At 35.5% G+C, this 24,797-nt stretch overlaps 2 protein-coding genes across 4 annotated transcripts in view; both read right to left on the bottom strand.

Annotated features, from left to right (window-relative positions):
- Nucleotides 1-24,797, bottom strand: part of CNNM2 (cyclin and CBS domain divalent metal cation transport mediator 2) — a 145,220-nt gene that overhangs the window by 115,046 nt on the left and 5,377 nt on the right. The gene's annotated exons all lie outside the window — the stretch shown is intronic.
- LOC134382614 (S-formylglutathione hydrolase-like) lies at nucleotides 652-1,725 on the bottom strand. The gene has a single exon (XM_063103324.1). The coding sequence runs from the start codon at nucleotides 1,642-1,644 to the stop codon at nucleotides 796-798; it is 849 nt and encodes a 282-aa protein (XP_062959394.1). The 5' UTR covers nucleotides 1,645-1,725; the 3' UTR covers nucleotides 652-795.

Here is a 24,797-nt window from a genome sequence, read left to right as displayed (position 1 = left end):
GGTAATTCTCAAGTACCAGACCCCATAGAGCAGGAAAACCTTGAAATGTCTGAAAAGGAATTCAAAACACTGATCTTAAGAAAACTCAAAGAGATAAGAGAAGACTCAATTAGAGAACACAATGGAACAATAAAAAATATCCAGGATATGAAGGAAGAAATTTACAAAGAGATTAATATCTTGAAAAAGAATGTTGCAGAACTCCTAGCACTGAAGGATTCACTCAGTGTTAAAAAACAGAACAGAAAACTTCAGCAGCAGGCTAGAGCGAGTATAAGAAAGAATTTCAGATCTCGAAGATGGTCTTTTTAAAATAACCCAGGCAGACAAAAAAAAGGAAAAAGGAATTTTTAAAAATGAAGAAAATCTAAGAGAGCTAGCAGACAACATCGAGCACACAAACATCCAAATCATGGGTATTCCAGAAGGAGAGGAGAAAGGAAAAGTCATTGAAAACCTACTCAAGGAAATAATAACAGAAAACTTCCCATGTATAGGGAGAAATGCAGACCTTCAGACCAGGAAACCCAAAGATCCCCAATCATATTCAATCCAAAAATATCCTCTCCAAGACACATTATAGTCAAACTGGCAAAGCTCAAAGACAAAGAGAGAATTCTTTTTTTTTTTTTTTTTTTTTTTTAGGTTTTATATATTTATTCAGAAGGTTATTCAACAACAGAATAAAGCCCTTTCAGCATTATGAAATCCAATGGTTTGAATTATTTTTTTCCTCAGCAATTCTGTTTATTACAACTTTTTTAATACTGAAGAGATTCTTTTATCTGAAGTTTTTCATGCATTCAAGTATTTTGCATGATGTCTGATGTGATCAGCAATAAACGTTGAAATGAAGTAGTAGCTATGATCATAACCCTCTTGTAATCTAAAAACGACGGGGATTTTCTTTTCTGTACAAGCAGCTATGAAGTTATCAGGGAGTAACTGTCCATCTGAAAGAAACTGGACATCTTTTCCTTGATCAATCAGAATATCTAGTTGAGAACCTGGATAGGACTTCACAAGATGGGTGGCATCATAAGCCTTCCATTTACTTTGATCTGTTCCCAAATATCCACTAAAGGCTTTTTTGCCCCAAGGACAAAGCACTGGGTTACAAATTGGAGCAAATGCTGACACAGATTTGTATTTTCCAGGATTTTTCAAAGCACAAATCAGAGCTCCATGGCCTCCCATGGAGTGGCCAAAAATAGACATCCTTTGAGGGTCCACTGGAAAATTAGCATATATGAGTTGGGGAAGCTCCTCTGTTACATAAGAGTACATTCTGTAGTTAGTTTTCCAAGGCTCTTCAGTGGCATCCACATAAAAACCAGCACCGGTGCCAAAGTCCCAGCTCTCATCTTCTCCTTTAATATTGCAGCCACGAGGGCTGGTATCTGGAGCAATGACGACAAGGCCATGTTCTGAGGCAGCTTGATGATAACCAGATTTTGATATGAAATTTTGTTCTGTGCAAGTTAAACCAGATAGCCAATATACGGCAGGACACTTTCCAGTTTCCGCCTTTGGTGGTAAGTAGACAGCAGATTTCATTTTGCAGTTCAGTTCCACACTGTCATGTTCAAAAACTTTCTGCAATCCCCCAAAGCACTTGTTGCTGGAAACCTGTTTCAGTGCCATTCTTTTCCTGTCTAATTGCTATCTGGTTTTTTGTCTGCACAAAGAGCAGATGATCCTCCAGTAGTGTCTGCAGCGCAGACTAGATGCCGACAAAGAGAGAATTCTAAAAGCAGCAAGAGAAAAGCATCAAGTCAACTGCAAGGGAGAATCCATCAGACTAACAGCAGACTTTTCAACTGAAATATTATGGGCCAGAACAAAATGGGATGATATATTCAAAATACTAAAAAAAAAAAAAAAAAACCTGCCAGCCAAGAATTCTATACCCAACAAGGTTATCCTTCAGAAATGAGGGAGAAATAGTGTATTTCCCAGACAAAAAAAAATTATGAGAATTCACTACCACATGACCAGCTCTACAAGAAACTCCCAAAGGAGTCCTGCAGCTGGACTCTGAAAAACAATAACCACTATCATGGATTCACAAAGAGTTAAACCCACCATTAAAACCAAAACACAAATGAAAAAAAGAAAGAAACTAAATCATGTCACCTTAAAAACCCAACTAACACTGAAGATGAAAAATAAAAGGGGAAGAAAGGAACAAATGATATTTAAAACATCTAAACAAAAAGCAATATAATGACAGGAGTAAAGCAATACCTGTCAATAACAACACTACATGTAAATGGATTAAACTTCCCATTAAAAAGATACAGACTAACTGACTGGATTAAAAAGCTAGACCCAACTATGTGCTGTCTTTAAAAGACCCACTTCACCTATAAAGGCACAAACAGACTAAAAGTGAAGGGATGGAAAAAGATATACCATGCAAATGGAAACCAAAACTGAGTAGGAGTAGCTACTCTTATATCAGACAAAAGGCTTTAAACCAAAATCCATAAAAAGAGACAAAGAAGGCCATTATATAATGATAAAGGGGTCTATCCAGTTAGAAGACATAACTATCATAAATATATATGCACCCAACACTGGAGCACCCAGATATGGAAAGCAAACCTTCTTAGACCTAAAAAAAGAGATAGACCCTAATATTGTAACAGTGGGTGGCCTGAACACCCCTTTCTCAGCATTGGACAGATCTTCTATGCAACAAATTAACAAAGAATCACAGGATTTAAACTACATCTTATACCAACTAGACCTGGCAGACACCTACAGAATATTTCATCCAACAACTACAGAATACACATTCTTTTCATCAGCAAATGGAACATTCTCCAGGATAGACCACGTTAGGTCACAAATCAAGTCTCAGCAAATTTTTAAAAATTCAAATCATTCCAAGTATCTTTTCAGACAACAATGGATTAAAACTGGAAATCAATAACAAGTAAAACTCTGGAAACTATACAGGTGCATCAAAACTAAACAACAGACTCCTGTATGATCTATGGGTCTAAGAAGAAATTAAACAGGAAATCAAAAAATTTCTTAAAACTAATGACAATAAAGATACATCATACCAAAATCTATGGGCTACTGTGAAAGCAGTACTGAGAGGGAAGTTTATTGCAATAAACACATACATCAAAAGAATAGAAAGACTTCAAATAAATGGCCTAACACTACACCACAAAGAACTAGAAAAACAACAATCCAATCCTAAAAGTAATAGATGGAAAGAAATAATTAAGATCAGAGCAAAGCTAAATGAAATAGAGACCCAGAAAATGATACAAAAGATCAATGAAACAAAAGGTTGGTTTTTTGAGAAGATAAATAAAATAGACAAACCATTAGCTAGGTTAACAAAAAAAGAAGAGAGAAGACCCAAATAACAAAAGTCAGAAATAAAAAGGGAGACATTACAACCAATACCACAGAAATATGAAGAATCATTAGAGATTACTATAAACAACTGTACACCGATGAATATGAAAACCTGGAGGAAATGGATAAATTTCTGGATGCATACAAACTACCAAAACTGAACCAAGAAGAAACAGAAAACCTGAACAGACCAATAACAAGCAATGAGATTAAAGCAGTAATCAGCAATCTTCCAACAAAGAAAAGCCCAGGATTGGACAGCTTTACAGCTGAATTGTACCAAAACTTTAAGGGAGAATTAATACCACTTCTCTTCAAACTATTCCAAAAAATTTAAACAGAAGCCATTCTCCCAAACTCATTCTATGAGGCCAGAATCACTCTGGCACCAAAACAAGATAAAGACACAACAAAAAAAGAGAATTACAGGCCAATATCCTTGATGAACATAGATGCAAAAATCTTCAACAAAATATTAGCAATCAGAATACAGCAACACATCAAAAAATTATACACCATGATCAAGTGGAATTCATCCCAGGAATACAAGGATGGTTCATCGTGCACAAGTCAATAAATGTGATACACCACTTCAGCAAAATCAAGGACAAAAACCCTATGATTATGTCAACAGATACACAAAAAGCATGTAACGAAATTCAACATAGCTTCATGATAAAGACTCTCAGCAAATTAGGTACAGAAGGAAATTATCTCAACACAATAAAAGCCTTTTACAACAAATCAGTTGCCAATCATTCTGAATGGGGAAAAGCCGAAAGCTTTTCCCTTAAGAATGGGAACAAGACAAAGATGCCCACTCTCACCACTCCTGTTTAACATAGTATTTAAAGTACTAGCCAGAGCAATCAGGCAAGAGAAAGAAATAAAGGGCATCCAAGTTAGAAAGGACAAAGTTAAACTGTCCCTGTTTGCAGATGACAGGATCTTATATATAGAAAAACCTAAAGACTACCAAAAAATTCTTAGAGCTGATTAATAATTTCAGTAATGGTGCAGGATACAAAATCAACACCACAAAATCAGTAGTGTTTTATACTCCAGTAGTGAACTAGCAGAAAAAGAAATCAAGAATGGTCACCAAAAAAAACAAAATACCTAGGAATCAATTCAACCAAGAAGGTGAAAGATCTCTAAAGTGAGAACTACAAAACACTAGTGAAAGATATTAAAGAGTACACAAAAAGGCGGAAAGACATACAATGCTTTTGGATGGGAAGGATTAACATCATGAAAATGTCCATTCTACCCAAAGCAATCTACAAATTCAATGCAATCCCCATCAAAATACCAATGACTTTCTTCACAGAAATAGAAAAAGCAATCCTAAAATTCATACAGAATAACAAAAGACCCCAAATAGCTAAAGCGATACAGAGCAAAAAAATAAAATAAAATAAAGCCAGAGGCATAACACAACCTGACTTCAAAGTATACTATAAAGCTATTGTAATCCAAAACAGCATGGAACAGGCATAAAAACTAACACTTGGATCAATGGGACAGAACAGAAAACCCATGAATCAACACACATACTTACAGCCAACTGATCTTTGACAGAGACAACAAGAACATACACCAGGAAAAAGACTGCTTCTTCGATAAATTGTGCTGCAAAAATTGGACATGGACATACATATGCAGAAGAATGAAACTGGACCTATACCTCTCACCATATACCAAAATCAACTCAAAATGGATTAAAGACTTAAATATAAGACCCAAAACCATAAAATTACTAAAGGAAAACATTAGGGAAAACTCCAGGAAGTAGGACTGGGCAAAGACTTTATAAGTAAGACCCCAAAAGCACAAGCAACACAAGAAAAAATAAACAGATGGGATTATATCAAACTAAAAAGCTATGCACAGCAAAGGAAACAATCAACAGAGCAGAAAGACAACCTACAGAAAGGGAGAAAATATTTGCAAATAATACATCCAACACGGATTAATATCCAGAATATATAAAGAATTCAAACAACTATACAGTAAAAAAAAAAAAACTAATAATCCAATTTAAAAATGGGCAAAGGAGATGAATAGACATTTTTCAAAGGAAGACATATAAATGGCCAACAGGTACATGAAAAAATGCTCAGCATCACTAATCATCAGAGAAATGCAAATTAAAACCACATTGAGATACCATCTCACCCCAGTTAGACTGGCCATTATTAAAAAGATCAAGAATAACAAATGCTGGCAAGGACGCAGGGAAAGGGGAACCCTTCTACACTGTTCATGGGACTGTAAATTAGCAAAGCCATTATGGGAGACAATATGGAGGTTCCCCAAACAACTACAGATAGAATTACCACATGATCCAGCAATCCCACTGTTGGGTATATATCCAAAGGAATGGAAATCATCATGTTGAAAGGATACCTGCACTCCCATGTTTATCGCACCTCTATTTACAATAGCCAAAATATGAAACCAACTTAAATGTTCATTGACGAATGTCTGGATAAGGAAAATGTGGTATATATACAGAATGGAATACTACTCAGCCATAAAAAAGGATGAAATTCTGCCATTTGCAACAACATGGATGAGTCTGCAGAAAATCACGTTAAGAGAAATAAGCCAGACAAGGAAAGAGAAATACCACATGTTCTAACTCATAACTGGATACAAAGAAAAAAGGAAGGGGAAGGGGAAGGGAGGAAGGGAGGGAGGGAGGGAGGGAGGGAGGGAAGGAAGGAACGAAGGAAGGAAGGAACGAAGGAAGGAAGGAAGGAAGGAAGGAAGGAAGGAAGGAAGGAAGGAAGGAAGGAAGGAAGGAAGATAGGAAGGAAGGAAGGGAAAAAAAGACCACAACAATATGTTGAACTTTCAGAAGGAGAGAACAAACCTAAGAACTCTAGAGATGTGGGATAGGGAGGGGACCTGGGGAGTGATAAGTCGGGTAAAGGGCATAAAGAAAAATCACAACTTGTAATAATGAATATGCTAAAAAAAAAATTGCTAAGGCTCCTGAGACTTTGAGACAGTTTTAGTCTGACTGTATCCACAAGTGCTGGTCCTGAAAATAAAGCTCCCAATCCTTGAATCAAAAAAATAAAATAAAATTACAGCAGGTTTCCCCAAGTCACTTTGAAAGGAAAATAATAACTTTCTGGCAAATATTAATACCATACTAAATAACTACATGGTATTAACTTACAAGTGCACAGATTAAGAATATGGCAAGACTCTGTTTCTCATACTATTTCCACAAAGTAATGTTTAAAAGGTAATTTTGCTAAGTTCTTTATCAACCTGAAACTTTAACCCTTACAAACTTATAAACTTAATTTTTACCTTAGAAATATTCTTTCCCTAACAAATCAATCAACTGTCTACTTCCTCACATTTTTGCCTAACAACACCTATCCTCTCTTCTTGTTCAGAAAATATCACCACATAATCACTGAAATAACTAATAGTATCCTGTGACTAACTCTCAGCCTGAAGTCCTTCCTCTGGACTCCCATGGCATTCTGCATATATCTCTAAGACAAGAGTTATTACATTGTAATCAGATAGTTGAGTCTTTTCACCCCTACTAGACAGTGAGTTATATAACTGTCATGTTTTAGGTATCTTCTATAACTAAAACAGTACCAGGAACATAGTACATGCTTAATAAATGAATATTATAAAGCAAATTGGTAAACTGTGACTTTATTGAGAGGGCTACTCTCAACCAAATAGCTGGGATGAAGTGCGTTCTCTCATCAGAAAGAGGTAGTGATTAAAATGGTATCTAGCGAACCTGACAAAGCAATGCCCATTGTCAGATATGAGTCAGTTGCCTAAATTTAGCTTTAATGCACAAGAGCTGGACATTTTAATTGCTGCTGTGTCAATTGAAGGATACCGAAATTCTCTATACTGAAGGATCTGCTCCTAAAAAGGTAGAGTGCCAAAAAAAAAAAAAAAAGACAGCAGTGGGTTTAAGATCAGCTGCCTAACTTCAAGTCCTAGGTAAACTTCTCCTTACTCAGCACATGATCTTTGACTATTTGGATCTCAGTTTCAGAGATCACATCCATACTTTGCCTCTCTCTCAGTATCAGCGAAAAGGGCTTTGGTAAAGTCTTGCCCTTTTCAGCATTTTCAGAATCTCAGAATCAGCCCACCTCTTTCCATTCCAACCACCAACGCCTTAATCCCAGCTGTCATCATCTCTCGCCACACTTCTGCAAAGGCCTCCAAATACCTTTCCACATCTTTTCTCACACCTCTCCAATAGATTTTCCACAGAGAACAATAATATTTCAAAATGCAATTCTGATCATGTCATTCTCACATACCCCAAACACTTCAAAGGTACATTGTTGCTCTTAGGAGAAATGTTACAACATTTATTATGGCCCACAGCGGCTTGCCTGCTAAAGTCCCTGTTTATATCCACACCGTACCCCCCAACACACACACACACACACACACACACACAATTCTGTGTTCTAACCACACTAATTTCCACACCCAAATTTCCCCTAGCTGATTCCTACTTATCTTTCAGATCTCAAGTCATCTCAAAGCCACTTCCATCCCTCATCTCCCACATGTCAATATTCTCAGGGTACTGAGTATTTTTCCTACAGAGTACATCCCATGCAGGCAATTTGTGTAATTATCTGCTTCATGTCTATCTTCTCCACCAAACTGTAAGCTCCAAGAAAATAGTGACAATCTTGCTCACAAGTAAGAAATACAATGTTTCATAAAAGAAATGATCTTTTGAAACTTGATAAGAGAAATTTACAAGAGGCCGATGCTTTTGCCTGTCTATTTTGAGTGTTTTCTCCTTCATTTCTTTTTCACTACAAAGTGAAGTATTTCAAAATAATTTTAAAATCAGTCAATATTTAAAATTATCAGAACGAAAAACACTAGAAGACTAATACATTTTTCTAAAACATAGAAACAAAGCCATTCCAAATCAAAAGCTTTTAGCCTGCCTGAATTTATTCACAGGTTTAGAACACTGTGAAACATAGCTATTAAATATAAAACTGAACCCTTTATAGGTTTATTTTAAAACCCAGGGAATGATAAAAGGATTATAACACTTACGAAGCAGTAAGAAAACGATTAAAATGTATGCCAGATAAGAGATTACAAAATATATGACTGGAGAATTTATAGCACTGAGGTTAGGAACTATAAACTAGTTCAGAGTAAGCCAGTATATATAGGGGAAAAAAAAAATCAGTTCTTTAATTGTTCTCCCTACCTATCTCACCAACATTTACTGTGAGCAAAACGTTCTGGCATTTGGTGAAGAGTTATTCAAATACATGCAGTACCATTTTTTAAAGAAAAAAAATGGATCCTAGTATATCAAATATGGCATGTATTTAGTTCTTTCTCAAAACACAATATCATTTTCTCCAAATTGGTACATTATATAAAATGTTGTGGGGTTTTTCTCCTTATTTGAAAAGTAAATAGCTAGAAAAGAAGTGCCATGTCAAAGTCCCCAGACTTTTCTCAATGATGCTTAAAGTCCTATTCTAGCTGTAAATTGAAGTAAAGTAACTTCTTCAGGCTACAGAACACACTAAAATTTCAGAACTGAAGCAGTAATGCCTCAAGGGTGTTCAGTTATAAATGTACTTCACCTAAGGATTAACCTATCTAACCTAGAAGGGAAGAATATGGGCTCAGAGGAGTTGAACAAGCCAGAGAGAATGGCCCTTTAGAAAAATGATACTTTGGTTAGAACAATAGCTACTGCAAGTGCTTTAAAAAAAAGTCCTCCACAGTAGATATTGCCACTGCAAGAGACTTTTCTGTCACTACAAATATTCAACTAGTATTGCTAAATGCTTTTAGGTATCCCTAAAAGCAAAACGGAAAAAACTCAGGACAACAATCAATACATGCAAAAAATAATCAATGTGTAAGTTATATATAGAGCAACAAATCCTAAGAGCCAGTCAAATCAACTGCTCACAATTCTCCCAAACACAAATTTTCTAACTCTATGCCTTACCTAGTATTGTGCCCTCCAACTGACCCTTATTTTTGACCTGCTTCGGGACCACCCTAACACCTCCATCCTCTCATTACTAAAGCCCTTCATACTATTCCCTATAGCACCAATGAACTCATTTTATCTTTTTTATAATTACAGTCAGGACTTTTCCCCTACGTTCCTTGGAGATTTGCACAACATGTAAAATAGCTTTCTATTTTCTACATTGCCTTGCACATTACAGATAAGATATTTATGGAAGCTGTCAGAATGGGAGAGACTTGGAGGTCTAAGTCTCAACCCTGTCTTTATGGTAAATCAATCAATGACCACAGAGTGTTCATTCATCAATGACCACAGAATGTTGCTTTATCAGTGAAATGGCTTCACAGATAAAGCAACATTTATTGAGCACCTCTAAGAAGCAAGCCCACAGGTGAACAAAACAAGATTCCTGACCTCAATAACTTCACAATCCAGCAGAGGAGAATACAATTGTAAACAACAATTATCCAAAGCTGAAAAAAAAAAAAAAAAAAGATCCACACTGTGATATACAAGGTACAAACAGGGTCCTGTAAAAACACAGAAGAGGGCACTTAACTTAGCTTGAAAGAAGGTTAAAGGCCTCCTCGCTAGAACTCAATTCAGCTCATGTAATACTTGGAAAACAAGAAAAGGGAAGGAAGAATGTAACAAGCCAAAGGAACAACACAAGAAGGCAGAGAGGTGAGGGAGCTCCAAGCTCCACTTTAGCATGGCTGGAGCTTGAAGGCCATGGGAGGAATGGGAGACAAAGGGCAAGGGAGGAGGCTGACTTGCTTCTTTTGCATAAATAAATAGAGGAACACACACAAAGAAAAAATAATATATGCTTTCCTTCTATCTGTAAAGAAGTTTTATTCTATTTGAGGTAACACCATATTTGTTTCCATGATTGATTAGGGGTCAGTGAGAGGCACCTGGAAAGAGCGCTGTATTAAGAACCAGGAAACCCAGGTTCTATCCTAACTTTGTCACTAACTACACAGTTGCTCTCGGGCAAAACACTTACCACTCATCTGGAAAATAAGATACTTGAACTAGATTCTCCACTTTTTTTCCTTGTTCAAACATTTATTTTCACAATGGAATGTGAAAGAAGGAACAGATTACCACAGACAAGGCTGGACAGGGAAGACTGCAGAGTGATACTTTTTAAAAGAATGAGATGCCAAAACCATTAGGTGAAAATCTGCCAGGGGTACAGGATATACATATAATCTCGGAATATCATCCCACAGATCACTCATCAATTATTAAGGGAGGAAAGTACTTTATAATATGGTATGCTTGCCAAATACATATATATAACCCTCATACTAATTATGAGGAAACCATCAAGATAAATCCAGACTGCAGAACATTCTACAAATCAACTAGCCTGGACTCTTCAAAAATGTTAATGTCATGAAAGGATAAAAGGCAATGGAGCTATTCTAGCTAAAAGGACATCAAAGATACATGACAATTAAATGAATACAGACTGAATATTATATGTTTGTATTATATATATAGCACATTTAATATATAATATGTTAAATTCCTTGAGTGTGATAATGGTATTGTGCTTATTTAGGAGAACTTCTTTACACTTAAGATATACATACTGAAGTATTTAAGAGTAAAGGATCACGATGTCTGCAAACTACTTTCAAATGACCAATGGTCCATGATTTTTAAAAAATGTGTACATACATATTACACACACACATACACATATGAAAAAAGAGACAAATATGGCAAAATATTAACAACTGGTGAATATAAGTGAAAAGCATACAGAAATTCATTGTACTATTAAACTTTTTCTGTGCTGGAATTTTTTCCAAATAAAAAGTTGCAGGAGAGAAGGATGAATGAGAATTAGACAGGCAAAGAAAAACAAGCAAATCTCCCAGGCAGGTACTAAGAGAGTTAAAGTAGTAGCAATTGAAAAACTGAAAAGAATTAAGAAATATGAGGTTTTAATTGTAGGACATAAGTATACATGGTATAAGAGGTCAGAGATCAGCAGAGATTTCAGGAAAAAGTGGAATCTAACTAGGTATTAAAGACTAAGCAGAGTTTTAGGTGGGCAGAACTTAGTGCTTTAGGATGGGGACATGAGCAGAGGTGTGTGTGTTATACATACAGTGTGTGTATGGGTAAACACTTACACATGTGTAACACATAGGCTATAAAGACCTCTGCAAGCTCTGGAGAACTCTGGATTCTATACAGTAGGTAATGGGAACTCTTGAAGATTTTTTGTATTTTCCCCTAAATAATAAAAGTAGTATCTGCTTAATTTATAAAGTACAGAAGAATATTAGACAAATATAAAAATAAAAAATGTTACTATTAACATTTCAATATATTTTCTACGTTTTTAATGCAGTTTTTAAAACACAGTTGAGACCATGTTACTATTTTCACTTAAAATAATCATTTCCCCATATTATTAAAAACTATGTAAATGTAATTCTAAATGGTTGCATCATATATACACACCCAGTTTTGCTTAACCATTCTTCAATGCTGGACTTTTCGACTATATACAATTTTTTGCTATTCTAAAAAATATTTAGCTCCTCAAAAAATTAAGAATAGAATTACCATATGATCCAGCAATTCCACTTCTGAGTATATACCCAAAAGAACTGAAAGCAAAGACTCAAACAAACATTTGTACATCCATTTCATAGTAGTATTATTCACAGTAGTCAAAAAAAACCCCAAAAAACAAAAACCCAAGTTTCCAATGACAGATGAATGGATAAACAAAATGTGGTATATGCATACAACAGAATATTATTCAGCCTTATAAAGAAAAGACATTCTGACACATGCCACAACATGGATGGACCTTGAGGACATTATGCAAAGTGAAATAAGTCAGTCACAAAAAGACAAATACTGTATTATTCCATTTACATGAGGTACCCAGGGAAAGTAGAATGGTGGTTGCCATGATCTGAGGAGACGGGAGAATGGAGAGTTATTGTTTAGTGGCTACAGAGTTTCAGTTTTGCAAGATGAAAAGAGTTCTGGAATGGTTGCACAACAATGTAAATGTACTTAAAACTACTGAACTGTACACTTAAAATGGTAAACTGTACATTATGTATATTTTACTACAATTAAAAAAAATAAATTAAAAAAATTTTTAAAATCTAGATAAGCATCCCTGTGTTTTAAGTTTTACATGTAAAAGTAAAGTAAAAACAAAAAGTTTTAAAATTTTTGAAAATTAAAAAATAAATAAAAATTAAAGTTAAAAAAAATGTTTTACATATATTTCTGATTAGTTCCTGAGATCAGATTTCTGGAAGAAGAGCTACTAGGTGAAAGGATATACAAATACAAAAAGTGTCAGATTCTCAAACATATGGCCAATATACTTTCTAGGAAGATTATACCAATTAACGCATTTGCCTGGGACAGGAGTGGGGGATTACAAAGGGGCAAGGAAAAAGGTTTGTGGATGATAAATAGGTTTTTTAGCTTGATTGCAGTAATTATTTTACATATGTGTGCATATATACACGTAAATAAGAGGGGATGGTTTTACATATGTATATAAATTTAAATATACATATGAATAGATAGGTAACATTTACCAAGCTGTGTATTTTAAATATGGACAAATAATTGTATACCAACTGTATCACAATAAAGCTCATTATCAAATAAATATTTGATATCCATTAAAAAAAATATTAACACTACCATCAGTGTTATAAAAGAGTGCTTGCCTCTCACCACACCCTCAGTAATATCCACTATAATCATTCAACATCTACTGAGCACCCACGTGCCAGGCCCTGTTGTGGGCCCTGGGAATACAGCAGTGAACAAGGCAGACTAAAGTCCCTGCCTTCATGAAGCTTACATTCTGGTGGGAGAGGCAGACCAAAAAAGAAAAGAAAAAAAAAGCATAAGATAGACTATAGCAGAGCACTAAGAAGCAAAAGAATAAAGAAGGGAAGGGAGATAAGTGTCCTGGGAAAGGGGTGGGACTGGAATTTTACACAAGAATGCCATAGACAGCCTCTCTGAATTGGTGATACAAGGGGTCTTTAAAAAGTTCATGGAAAGATTCATATTACCTTTTAGTCAGGTTTCACGAACTTTTTGAAGTACCCTCATATCTGAGTAAAGATCTGAAGGAAGGAAGGGAGCAAGCCACAAAGCTGAGAGAAGAGCAGCTACAAAGGCCCCAGGCAAGAACATGCCTAGAGAACCTGCAGTGGTCAAGAAACAGCCAGAAGGCCAGTGTGGCTGAGACAAAGTGAGTCAGGGAAAGCAGGAGCAGATGCAGTCAGAGAAGGGGTCTATATCTCAGGGGGCCTTGACAATCGTACACCATCATTTTTTCTATCCTGACTATTTTGACAGGTAAAAAGACAGTATTGTATCATTTTAATTATTGGAGGTTTTTGACAAACTGGTAAGATGAAAGTTATGTTTAAGGATAAACAACCTGGCAAAGGTATGCTTGGTGAAACACAGAATGAAGGAAGCTATCTGGGAAGTTTTGCAATAATCAAGATAGATAGCTTGATTCATTCATTTATTTAAAATGCATTTATGGAGCACCTAGTAGGTACATATAAGAGGGGTTCAGGGCTGAGATAGTAGCAGTGGGAATGGAGAGAAAACGAAAAGTATAAGAGGTATTTTCGAAATAGATCAATTAAATTGGTAACAAGATACAAGTGGGCAGAGAATAAATTCGTATGTATTACAGGTTACTCGAGAGCAGGAAACATATCTAATTCATCTTTGCATCCATCCCCACAGTTCTTTATTATGATGCTCAATAAATGCTTATGGATTTAAGATGAATCAAAGAAAGTTTTCTCAAGATGGAAAAAGACCATGGGAGGAAGAGATAAGGGCAAAATCTTCGGGAATGCTCAATTAGAAATGGAAGGGAAAAATAAGGAACCTAAAAAGAAAAAGGAAGGAGGCAGAGAAATAGGAAGAGAATCAAGACTATGCTACAGCATGCTGCAAGAGTCAAGCTAAAGAAAAGAGTGGTCCTCACCTATGCCCAAAAGCAGCAAAGGATTCCAGAACACTAGAAAGGATGACAACCAAGACAAGCATGTAGCAATAAAGGAAGTCATTGACAGTGACAGTTTAAAGTTTATAGAGGATTAAAAATAAAGCCAGGGCAAGGACAAGAAAGTAACTACTTATTCTTGAAAAAAATTTGCAGTAAAAAGAGAAAGGAAAAACAGACAGGTAATGATCCCCTTAAGACACAGAACTCTGCCAGAAATGCCAACATTAGCCTTTGAATGTGCAGCTAAATAAGCCTGAAGGAAATATTTACAACATTCAACCTAGCTGGGATCCTCAAACAGCCAGGTGGGTTGAATGAAAACAGGAAAGATCCTATCTATACCATATATGAAAAAGGCAGCAAATCATCACATTTGCTACTAATAATTGGTTTGGTAAGTGACTTTAAGAGGTCACAGAGAAAGTAATACCTATAGTAATAACTGCTGATTTGCTGGCTATTTAGCTAAGGAAAGATGAACCAGCTTAGATCAATTAAGGTTTTTTTCCTGCTTGTTTTCGTCTCTGTGATTCCTACTGGAGTCTCTCCTCAAATATCCAGAAATGCCTGGCTGTTCATTCATATTTCAGAGTGAGGCACCAAAACACTGGCTGGAAGTTCTGTGTAAAACTGATGAGCTTCACTGTAGAGAAATCTAGTCAAAACTTTTTTAAATATCAAGGAACTCAGTAAATAATAAATTGATTATACACATGGGGCTATTTAAGAGCAATGTTGTTTGTAATTAAAGCAAACATCAATTTCTCTTCCTAAAATGCTGTTTTCTTAGGAAGTCAGCTAAAGGGGTAGAGGCAAAATCCACTGTCATTATTTTATGTCATTTTAGCTCAGACTTAGAAAAGACACCTAAATGATGGCTAACTTATCCTACATATAGAGTTAAATATAAAGTTTCTATATGCATTCAGAAAAAGAAAGAAAAAGCACATCTTTTTATCTGTCTGAGAATATGTATAATCTTATAGGAGTACAATCAAACAGAACAAATACCTTATCCTTATCAAAGTTAAAAGATCTTTTTATTCTAGCAAAATGTATAAGAAAGTCTTAAATTACTAACTGAGCTTCAAGCATGGGTGGTTCCAGAAAACTCCTTTTATTCTTTTGTCTCCTTTTAATTATCATGACTGGATTTACAGTGATGATTACTATAGACAGAAGGAAGTACCAGTTTCCAGAATCTCAGTGTCCTCAAATGAGAAGTATTTGGGGATTATAGCTTTATGCTAAAAGTACAAATCTAGCTGGAGCTCTACTACTTCACCAACCTTTTATCTAATCAGGGCTATCATGTAAGTATCCAAAAAAATTGCATTCAGGGCTGGCCAGTTAGCTCAGGTGGTTAGAGCATGGTGTTATAACACCAAAGTCAAGGGTTCAGATCCTCAAACTGGCCAATCATAAAAAAAAAAAAGTTGCATTCTAGGCAGACTACACACAAATCTAAACAAACTGGATTTTGTTACTTAATAGCATGTTTTGAAAACAAATGCAACCCAAAAACCTAAATTCCTTTATTTCACACACACAAAATTGACTTTGTTAAGCTTCTGTACACACACACACACACACACACACACACACACACACACACACACACATCATTAAGAATTCCAATGTGGGGGGAAATGGCAAAAATGACAGCACGACTGCATTAGGGACAAAATATTTCATATTTCCCCCTCAAAAAAAAGGGTGAGTTTCACCTAAATACACTGAATTTCAATTAAATACCTAAATTAGTGGTTCAAGTTACTAAATTTACACATTAATAACATTTTAACGGGTTTAGTTTCCTCCAAACATTACAAAATGCATGCCCCAAAACCCACCATCAAGAAATAGTCATTATTAGTAAACATTTTGGTAAATGTTCCTCTAACATTGCAAGTAAATGTATGTATACATGAACAAATAAAAATGTAAAAGAACAAATCTAAACAGAAAACGGTCCACACAATATGATTATAATAGTATTTTACCTAATTGACTTGCTTCTAGCAGAATCTCATCCCCCACCCCAACCCAATCCTCCCTACCCCCACTGCGCACACACACGCACACACGCGCGCGCGCACGCACACACACACACACACACACACACACACACACGCACACACACACAAGTAGAGAGTTTCATTTTGTCTCTTCTGGTTACCTGAAACCCCAAACCCTCAAGGATCATACTGATGTATGAAATGCAGAGTGACTAAAAGTCAGGATTTTTTTCTCTGCTCAGTAATCATCTCTATAGAGACAAAATTATTCCTGCCAAACCTTAAATAAGAAGGTACACTAATGACTAAAGGAAAAAAGTCTTGAAAGAGATGAGAGTATGTTGCCTCGTTCTAGCTGTTTTTAGTTCAAATTTTACCTCTTAAAACCTGCTCAAATATTTCTATCTCTTACATGATTCTCAGGACTGCCTAAGCCCACATGCCATTCTTCAGAAGCTCCAAGTTGAGTCAGCACATTGTTTTTATGATGGCAGATGGGCAAGTGGAAAAACTGAGGCTTTGCACACTCCCATAAAGATTAGATGATGCCCTCAGTCTGTCTTTGCTAGCATGGGAAAACATTCTCCCTCTCAGATTACCAGCCCGCCACCTCCACAGCAAACACACAAAAACAAGATGAGCAGAGTTTTATTTTGTCTCTTCTGGTTACCTGGAACCCCCAAACCTAAAGGATCATACTGATCACGCAGCACGAAACGCTGAGTAACTCTAAGTCAGAGTTTTTTCTAGTCTCTGTAAAGAAAACTAAAGAAACCCTTGATAAAATGATCTGGAGAAGAAAGGCACTACAAAACCATTTAGATATTAGCCAAACACAGTCTTTTCTAGCCCAAATCACTACACTGATATAAAACCACTCTAAATATTAGATGGAAACAGGTTAACTTTTAAACTTCCAAGCTCCAGCCAACCATATTTTTTGTCTTGACTGACACATTTCATACAGCCCATTTCTGTTTTTCCTATACCTCATCTGGGGTAGAAAATTTACTCTTTACTATCAAATTTCCTAAAGAATGACAGTGTTAATAGCCAAATGGAGATGCTTCATTCTCTATATATGAAAGTGGCAAGTAAAAATGCCTAAGTTTTTTAAAGAAAAACAAAATCTACAATTAAATGAAACAAATAAACATAAGACAACCCCAACAAACTCACCTGTTTTTAAAAAGCATTTTTCTATTTTAAGAAGCATTTGTTACCTAATAAACAAGTTCAGTAAGGTTGCAGGATACAAGATCAATATATGAAAATCACTTGTATTGCTAATATACTAGCAATGAACAATCTGAAATTGATAAAACAATACCATTCGTAATAGCATCAAAAATAAATAATACTTAGGAATAAATTTAACAAAAAGATTGCAAGTACACTGAAAACTACAAAACATGGTTGAAGGAAATTAAACACCTCAATAAATGGGAAGACATCCCCTATACATGAATGGAAGACTTAATATTAACTATGCAATACTCCCCAATGCAATCCCTACCAAAATTCCAACTGCCTTTTTTGCAGAAATGGACAAGTTGATCCATGAAAAATTCATATAGAAGTGCCAGGGATCCTGACAACCAAAATAATCTTTAAAAAGATCAAAGTTGAAGGATTCATACTTTCCAATTCCAAAAATTTGTGTTTATTACAAAACCACAAGAATCAAAACAGTGTGGTACTGGCATAAGATTATAAGACAGAGGAATAGAATTTAAGGTCCAGATAGGAAAAATAAGTTCTAATGGTTTATCGCAGTATACATCATAGCATAGTGGTGTACAGTCATCTATAATTAACAGTAATTTATCATACATTCTCAAATGGCTAGAAGAGAGGAGATTAAATGTTCTCATCACAAAGAAATGATAAAGGTTTATGATGATGAATATGCTATAATTACCCTGATTTGATCATCCCACATTTTATACATGTACTGAAATATAACTGTACCCCATAAATATGTACAATCAATATGTTTCAATTAAAAAAAATTCCTTTAAAAAAAAAAGTTAAGGTCCAGAAATAAACCCTCACATTTATGGCCCATTAATCTTTGACAAGGGTATCAAGACAACTAAATGGAGAAATAATAATCTTTTCAATAAATGGTGCTGTTACAACTGGATATCCACATGCAAAAGAATGAATTTGGACCCCTAGCTCACATTACATACAAAAGTTAACTCAAAATGGATAAAAGACTTAAATGTAAGAGCTAAAACTACAAAATTCTTAGAAGAAAACACAGACATAAATCTTTGCAACTGTGGATTAAGCAATGGCTTCTTAGACATGACACCGAAAGCATAAGCAACAAAAGAAAAAAAAAAAAACAGACAAATTCAACTTCATCAAAACTAAAAATTTTTCTGCTTCAAAAGTCACTACCAAGAAAGTGAAAAGACAACTCAAAGAATGAAAGAAAATATTTGCAAATCATATATCTGATAAATGACTAGTACCCAGAATATAAAAAGAACTCTTACAATTCAGCAATAAAAATAAAAATAACCCAATTTAAAAATGGGCAAAGGGGCCGGCCCATGGCTCACTTGGGAGAGTGCGGTGCTGATAACACCAAGGCCGTGGGTTTGGATCCCTATATAGGGATGGCTGGTTCGCTCACTTGGGAGGCATGGTGCTGACAACACCAAGTCAAGGTTAAGATCCCCTTACCGGTCATCTTTTTAAAAAACAAACAAACAAACAAACAAAAAAATGGGCAAAGGAACTGCACAGACATTTCTCCAGAGAAGATATAGAAATTGCCAATAAGCACATGAAGAGATGCTCAACATCATTAGTCATTAGGGAAATGCAAATCAAATTCACCATGAGATACCACTCCACACTCACTGGGATGGCTATAATTTTTTTTTAAAGGGGGGGCAATAACAAGTGTTGGTGAGGATGTGGAGAAATTGGAAGCCTCACACACTGCTGGTGGGAATGTAAAATGGTGCAACCACTTCAAGAAACAATTTGCCAGCTTCTCAAAAAGTTAACAATGGAGTTACCATATGACCCAGCAATTCTACCTTTATGTATATACCCAAGAGAAATGAAAACTTATGTCCACACAAAAACTCGTACACCAATCTTCATAGCAGCAATCTCCATAACAGCCAAAAAGTGGAAACAGTCTAAATGTCCATCAACTGATAAATGGATCAACAAAATGTGGTATATCCATAAAATGGAATATTTGGCCATAAAAATAAGTGAAATATTGACACATGCTACAATATGGATAAACCTTGAAAACACTATGCTAAGTGAAAGAAGCCAGTCATAAAAGACCACATTTCATTTACATGAAATGTCTAGAATAGGCTAATTCATAGAGAGAAAGTAGATTAGTAGTTGCCAGGGATTATTGGGAGCAGGGAATGGGGAATGATTGCTAATAGGTACAGGGTTTCTTTGGGGGGTAAAGAAAATGTTCTGGAAGTAAACAGTAGTAATGGTTGCACAACTTATGAATATACTAAAAACCAATGAATCATATACTTTTTTTTTTTTTTTTTTTTTTTTTGTCTTTTTCGTGACCGGCACTCAGCCAGTGAGTGCATCGGCCATTCCTATATAGGATCCGAACCCGCGGCGGGAGCGTTGCCGCGCTGCTAGCGCAGCACGCTACCGAGTGCGCCACGGGCTCGGCCCTGAATCATATACTTTAAAAGAGTGAATTTTATGGTATGTGAATTATATCTCAATTTTTAAAATTTTGAAAAGAACCATTTGTTTCAGCAGTAAAATGTTCCTAAGGAAAAATGGAATAACATGAGTTCCTTAATATGAGCAAAGGTTAGTTTTCCCAAGATCAGGACTCATAATGTTCTTAGCAGATTTGAATGTTCTCTAAGTATATCATTGTACAAAGTTAACAAGGATATTTTTGCAAAGACTGGCTATGATTACTCCACACTAACACATCAAATATTTTCATTTTTTCCACGTTCCCTTCCAGTCTGTACACATGTATATTCTTACATGTCTACAATCCGTGCAAAAAATCATCAGTGTAAATTTTCCCATATTGTTACATGACTTTCAAATGATCATTAAATGGTTGCAATTAGTTGGCATCTATTTTCTTAACTCTTTCCCCTCCATGCCTTGCCTTGAAGTGTTAGATATTTAAGTTTTTTCCTATTTTCCACTGTTTATACATAATGTTGCAATATACATGCAATATGAAAAATCAACATAGCTCTTTTCTTCTGTTGAATCACTGAATTATTATTTCCAAGAAAAAAATTACTAAAACAAAGGGTAGGACATTTTTACAACTCCTCGTTGCCTTCCAAAAGTATTACAAATTTACACTGCTATAAGCCATACAAACTTGCTATATTAGACATTACTACATTTTATACTTGATGTAATCAATGTTAAAAGATTTTTATCAAACTAATTTGAGATCTTCTTTTAGTCTCAAAACTTTGGTAATTCAAGGGCTTCCAAAATCCATGAGCACTTGCTCCATTTCTTTTAAATTCTGTCGACTTTTTGGGCCGGCCGGTGGCTCACTTGGGAGAGCATGGTGCTGACAATACCAAGTCAAGGGTTAAGATCCCCTGACCAGTCGTCTTTTAAAAAAATAAAAAATAAAAAATAAAAAAATTAAATAAATTCTGTCGACTTTTTCAGTCTCTATGGTTAAAGAGAATAAAGAATTATATTAAACTCAGTATTCTTACTCTAAGGAAAGTAAAATATTTAATAAGTTATTCTGTTTTCTTTAAAAATATATAGGCATGTAACCAATTTGTGAAGTAACAGCAACTGCTAGAAAAATAACAGAACTTGGGATTCAATCACAATACAAGGAAAAGAAATAAACATACAATAATTAGCCACTTTTAAGATTTCAACATCCATAACAACTAGAAGCATACATGGCCCACAGTATCTCTCTTAACTATCAACCTTGAGGCTAGAGAAAACCCAGGATCAACTGCTATGATTTGAATGTGTCCCCCACAAAATTCATGTTGAAACTTAATCCCCATTGTAGTGGTATAAAGAGGTGGCGCATTTGGGGAAGTGACTAAGTCATGAGGGCTCCATCCTCATGAATGGATTAGTGCCTTACAAAAGGTCTGGAGGGAATTAGCATAGGCCCTTTTTTGCCCTTCCACTCTTCTGCCATATGAGGGCATAGCAAGAAGGCTCTCACCAGACTCTGGAACCCTGCACCTTAATCTTGCACTTCCCAGCATCCAGAACTGTAAGAAATAAATTTCTATTATTTATAAGTTACTCAATCTGTGCTATTCTATTACAGCAGCATGAACAGACTATGACAATAATCAAGAGCCTATAGAAAGAATCATTATAATAAAAATGATGGTAAACTAAGCACTAAGTGCCAGGTACTATCAGAAGCATTTTTACATTCATTAGCACATTAATTCTTAGAAAATAACATATAAGTTAGAAAATATACCCATTTTACTATGAAAAAAACTGTGGCTTACAGAGGATAAGTTATTTGTCCAAAGTAGATCCAGGAAGAGCACATTGTTTTTAACTTTTGCATTAGCAAGTGGTAACCTCCACACGGCATGTGAATTCAAAAAAAGAAACATTCCCACCTAGGTCTGACAGTAAGAGGGGTTAAGTATGAAGATATGAAGATCTCACCACCATTCCAGCAGTATTTATCAATGGCAGCACTGACATAAAACAGGGGGAGGGTTTAGCACCTCCATCACCCATCAACACTTAAGCTAGTCCAACAAACAGGATCTACAAAGGGTGCTCCTCCATCCAAAACCTGCCACACCTACTAACCCTCTTTATAGGCATTCTAGAATTGCCAATATATATGATGTTGAAAGAAAGAACGCCTTTTGTCTATCCTTTTCAGTACTGGTTGGATTGGTGGCTTCTTATTTTTGTGTTCTGAGAAAAAGAAGATGAAAAGACAATACTAAAATAAATTGTATTCAATCTTAGTGATCCATTTCTATGTACTTAAACTTAATAAACATTCTCTATATGCCAAGCAAATCTTACTGGAATTGAAGTTTACTACCAATAATATATAGTCACATGCCGCATGATGACGTTTTAGTCAAGGACGGACCGCATATACATCAGTGATCCTATAGATTATAATACCATATTTTTACTGTACCTCTTTTATGTTTAGATATGTTTAGATACACAAATACTTATCATTGTGTTAGAGTTGCCTACAGTATTCAGTACAATAACATGCTGTGCAGATTTGCAGCCTAGGAACAACAGGCTACACCATATAGCCTAAGTGTGTAGTAGGCTGTAGCATACCATACCATCTAGTTTTGTGTATGTGCACTCTATGTATGATGTATGCACGATGATGAAATCGCCTAAGAACACATTTCCCAGCATATACCCCATTTAAGCAATGCATGACTATGTGTGCATATATATATATGGGGGTAGGGAAAGGGCCCCTTTGAAAGAAATATACCACTTAATATGTAACTAAAGTAAACATCTAGTTAAGAGTCCAGTTTTGTTTTTAAACATGTAAATAGTTCAAGAACAAATAAAACTATAAAATACACTGTCTCAGTCTGTTTTGTGCATTTTCCTGGATAACGATATTTTCAATTGTGTTTAGATTTGCTAATAATTAAAACTAACTGGCCCCTCACAATAGTTTGGAATATTTCAGAATTTAAATAATTCTGAGGCCCTTTGGGAGGAAGGGGAGGTGGTATGTACTCCCCACAAAAACCAACAGAAAAAGCAGAACTAGGTCCTTTCCTGTTTATTCCAGATCATGCTAAGTCAGTGCTGGTATTCAACTATGGTCTTTCCTGACCTAAAGGTCTATGCTCAGGCTTCAGTGATCCAATTAATACAGTAACCTCCAAAAATCAGACATCATTCTCTGTAAGAATTTAGCTTACATTATTTTTTAAATGGGGGGCGGGGGGAGACACATAGACTCATGAATTGGACACATGCTCCAAATGCTTTGATGAACATTTCAATGGAAATTTTGCAGACCTGTACTGTGAACAGAAATAAAAAGAGCCAAGGCGGTTTCACACCCATAGCCCCAAATCTAATCTTCATTACTCTCATAGAAGAAACAACCAATGAGAAAATAAATCAAGAGATATCCATAACAAGCTAAATCAAAAGAAATACCTTATATTTAACTAACTTAGGTTTCAAGTAATCTAAATATCAATACCCACTTCCTAAAATACCCTCCTAGTCTGATCATATCAGAGTTAAAAAAAATTCAAATAAACTAAGCTAAAATAAAATAAAATGAGCTCACACACACATTTTCTATATAATAAAATGCCTGTCAAAGATTGCCTGAATCCAGGATATCTAAAATATTAACATCAAAATCCCAAGACAAATTAAAAACCAATGGTAAACCTGATTGCTTTTTTAATGATGCAGCTACCTTTAACTCTGAATAACTTGGGACTAGAAGGCTGGCCTGATGTAGTGCAAAGAACTACAGTCTACATACAAGTCAGGGACGTGGGTTCTAGTTCAGTTGATGCTACTAGCTAGATGGGAACCCTAAGCAAGTCACTTACTTTCTCTCCTCTCTTTCTCAGGGTTTACTTTCCTTATTCAGGAGACTGACTAGAACAGTGTTTCCCAAACTCACCTAACCATAAGAATTACTTCAGGGAAACTTAACAACATGGATTACAACACCCCTTCCCCACAGATTCTGCCTCACGAGGTCTCTGAGTGAAGCCTAGGACCAAATTCTTAACAGGTGACCTAAGTAAACCTTATCATCTGGTAAGTTTGGCAAACACATGATGTACAAGCTGCCGGCCTTCCTGCTCTGATTCTATACTATCCAAATATTTCATAATGATGTTCTAAAAACACACAGAATTGTAAAAGTTTAATGAATGTTACTGCACTAAAATAAATGTACAAGATCATAAAAACAAATGTTTCCACCCCCTGTGACACCATTCATACCTTTAAACACCAATAAAAAATATTCTTCTAGATTCTAGTTAAGTGGAACACTTTATTGGGTGAAAAGAAAAAAGCTTTTAATATTAAACTCTCAGTATATTAATATGGACAGACTTGAGTTATAGAGAACTGTATACCCACTGTTTTAAGTGAAAATTGTACACTGTATTCTTCCCTTGAAGAACAAGATTATCTACTGATCCCACCTGTTCCTAGCTAAGAAAAAGCTAGAAAAAAGCCTAAGTCCCTAGCAGCTATATGCATGCTCATATGGAATGCAATTGTTACAAAGCTGAAAGAAAACAATGAAACAATAATTGGTTAC

This window comes from Cynocephalus volans, chromosome 7 (genome assembly GCF_027409185.1).
Source record: "Cynocephalus volans isolate mCynVol1 chromosome 7, mCynVol1.pri, whole genome shotgun sequence".
In the NCBI taxonomy this organism is placed as follows: domain Eukaryota; kingdom Metazoa; phylum Chordata; class Mammalia; order Dermoptera; family Cynocephalidae; genus Cynocephalus; species Cynocephalus volans.
Note: the sequence above shows the minus strand (reverse complement) of the source record. Positions and strands in the feature narration are given on the sequence as shown.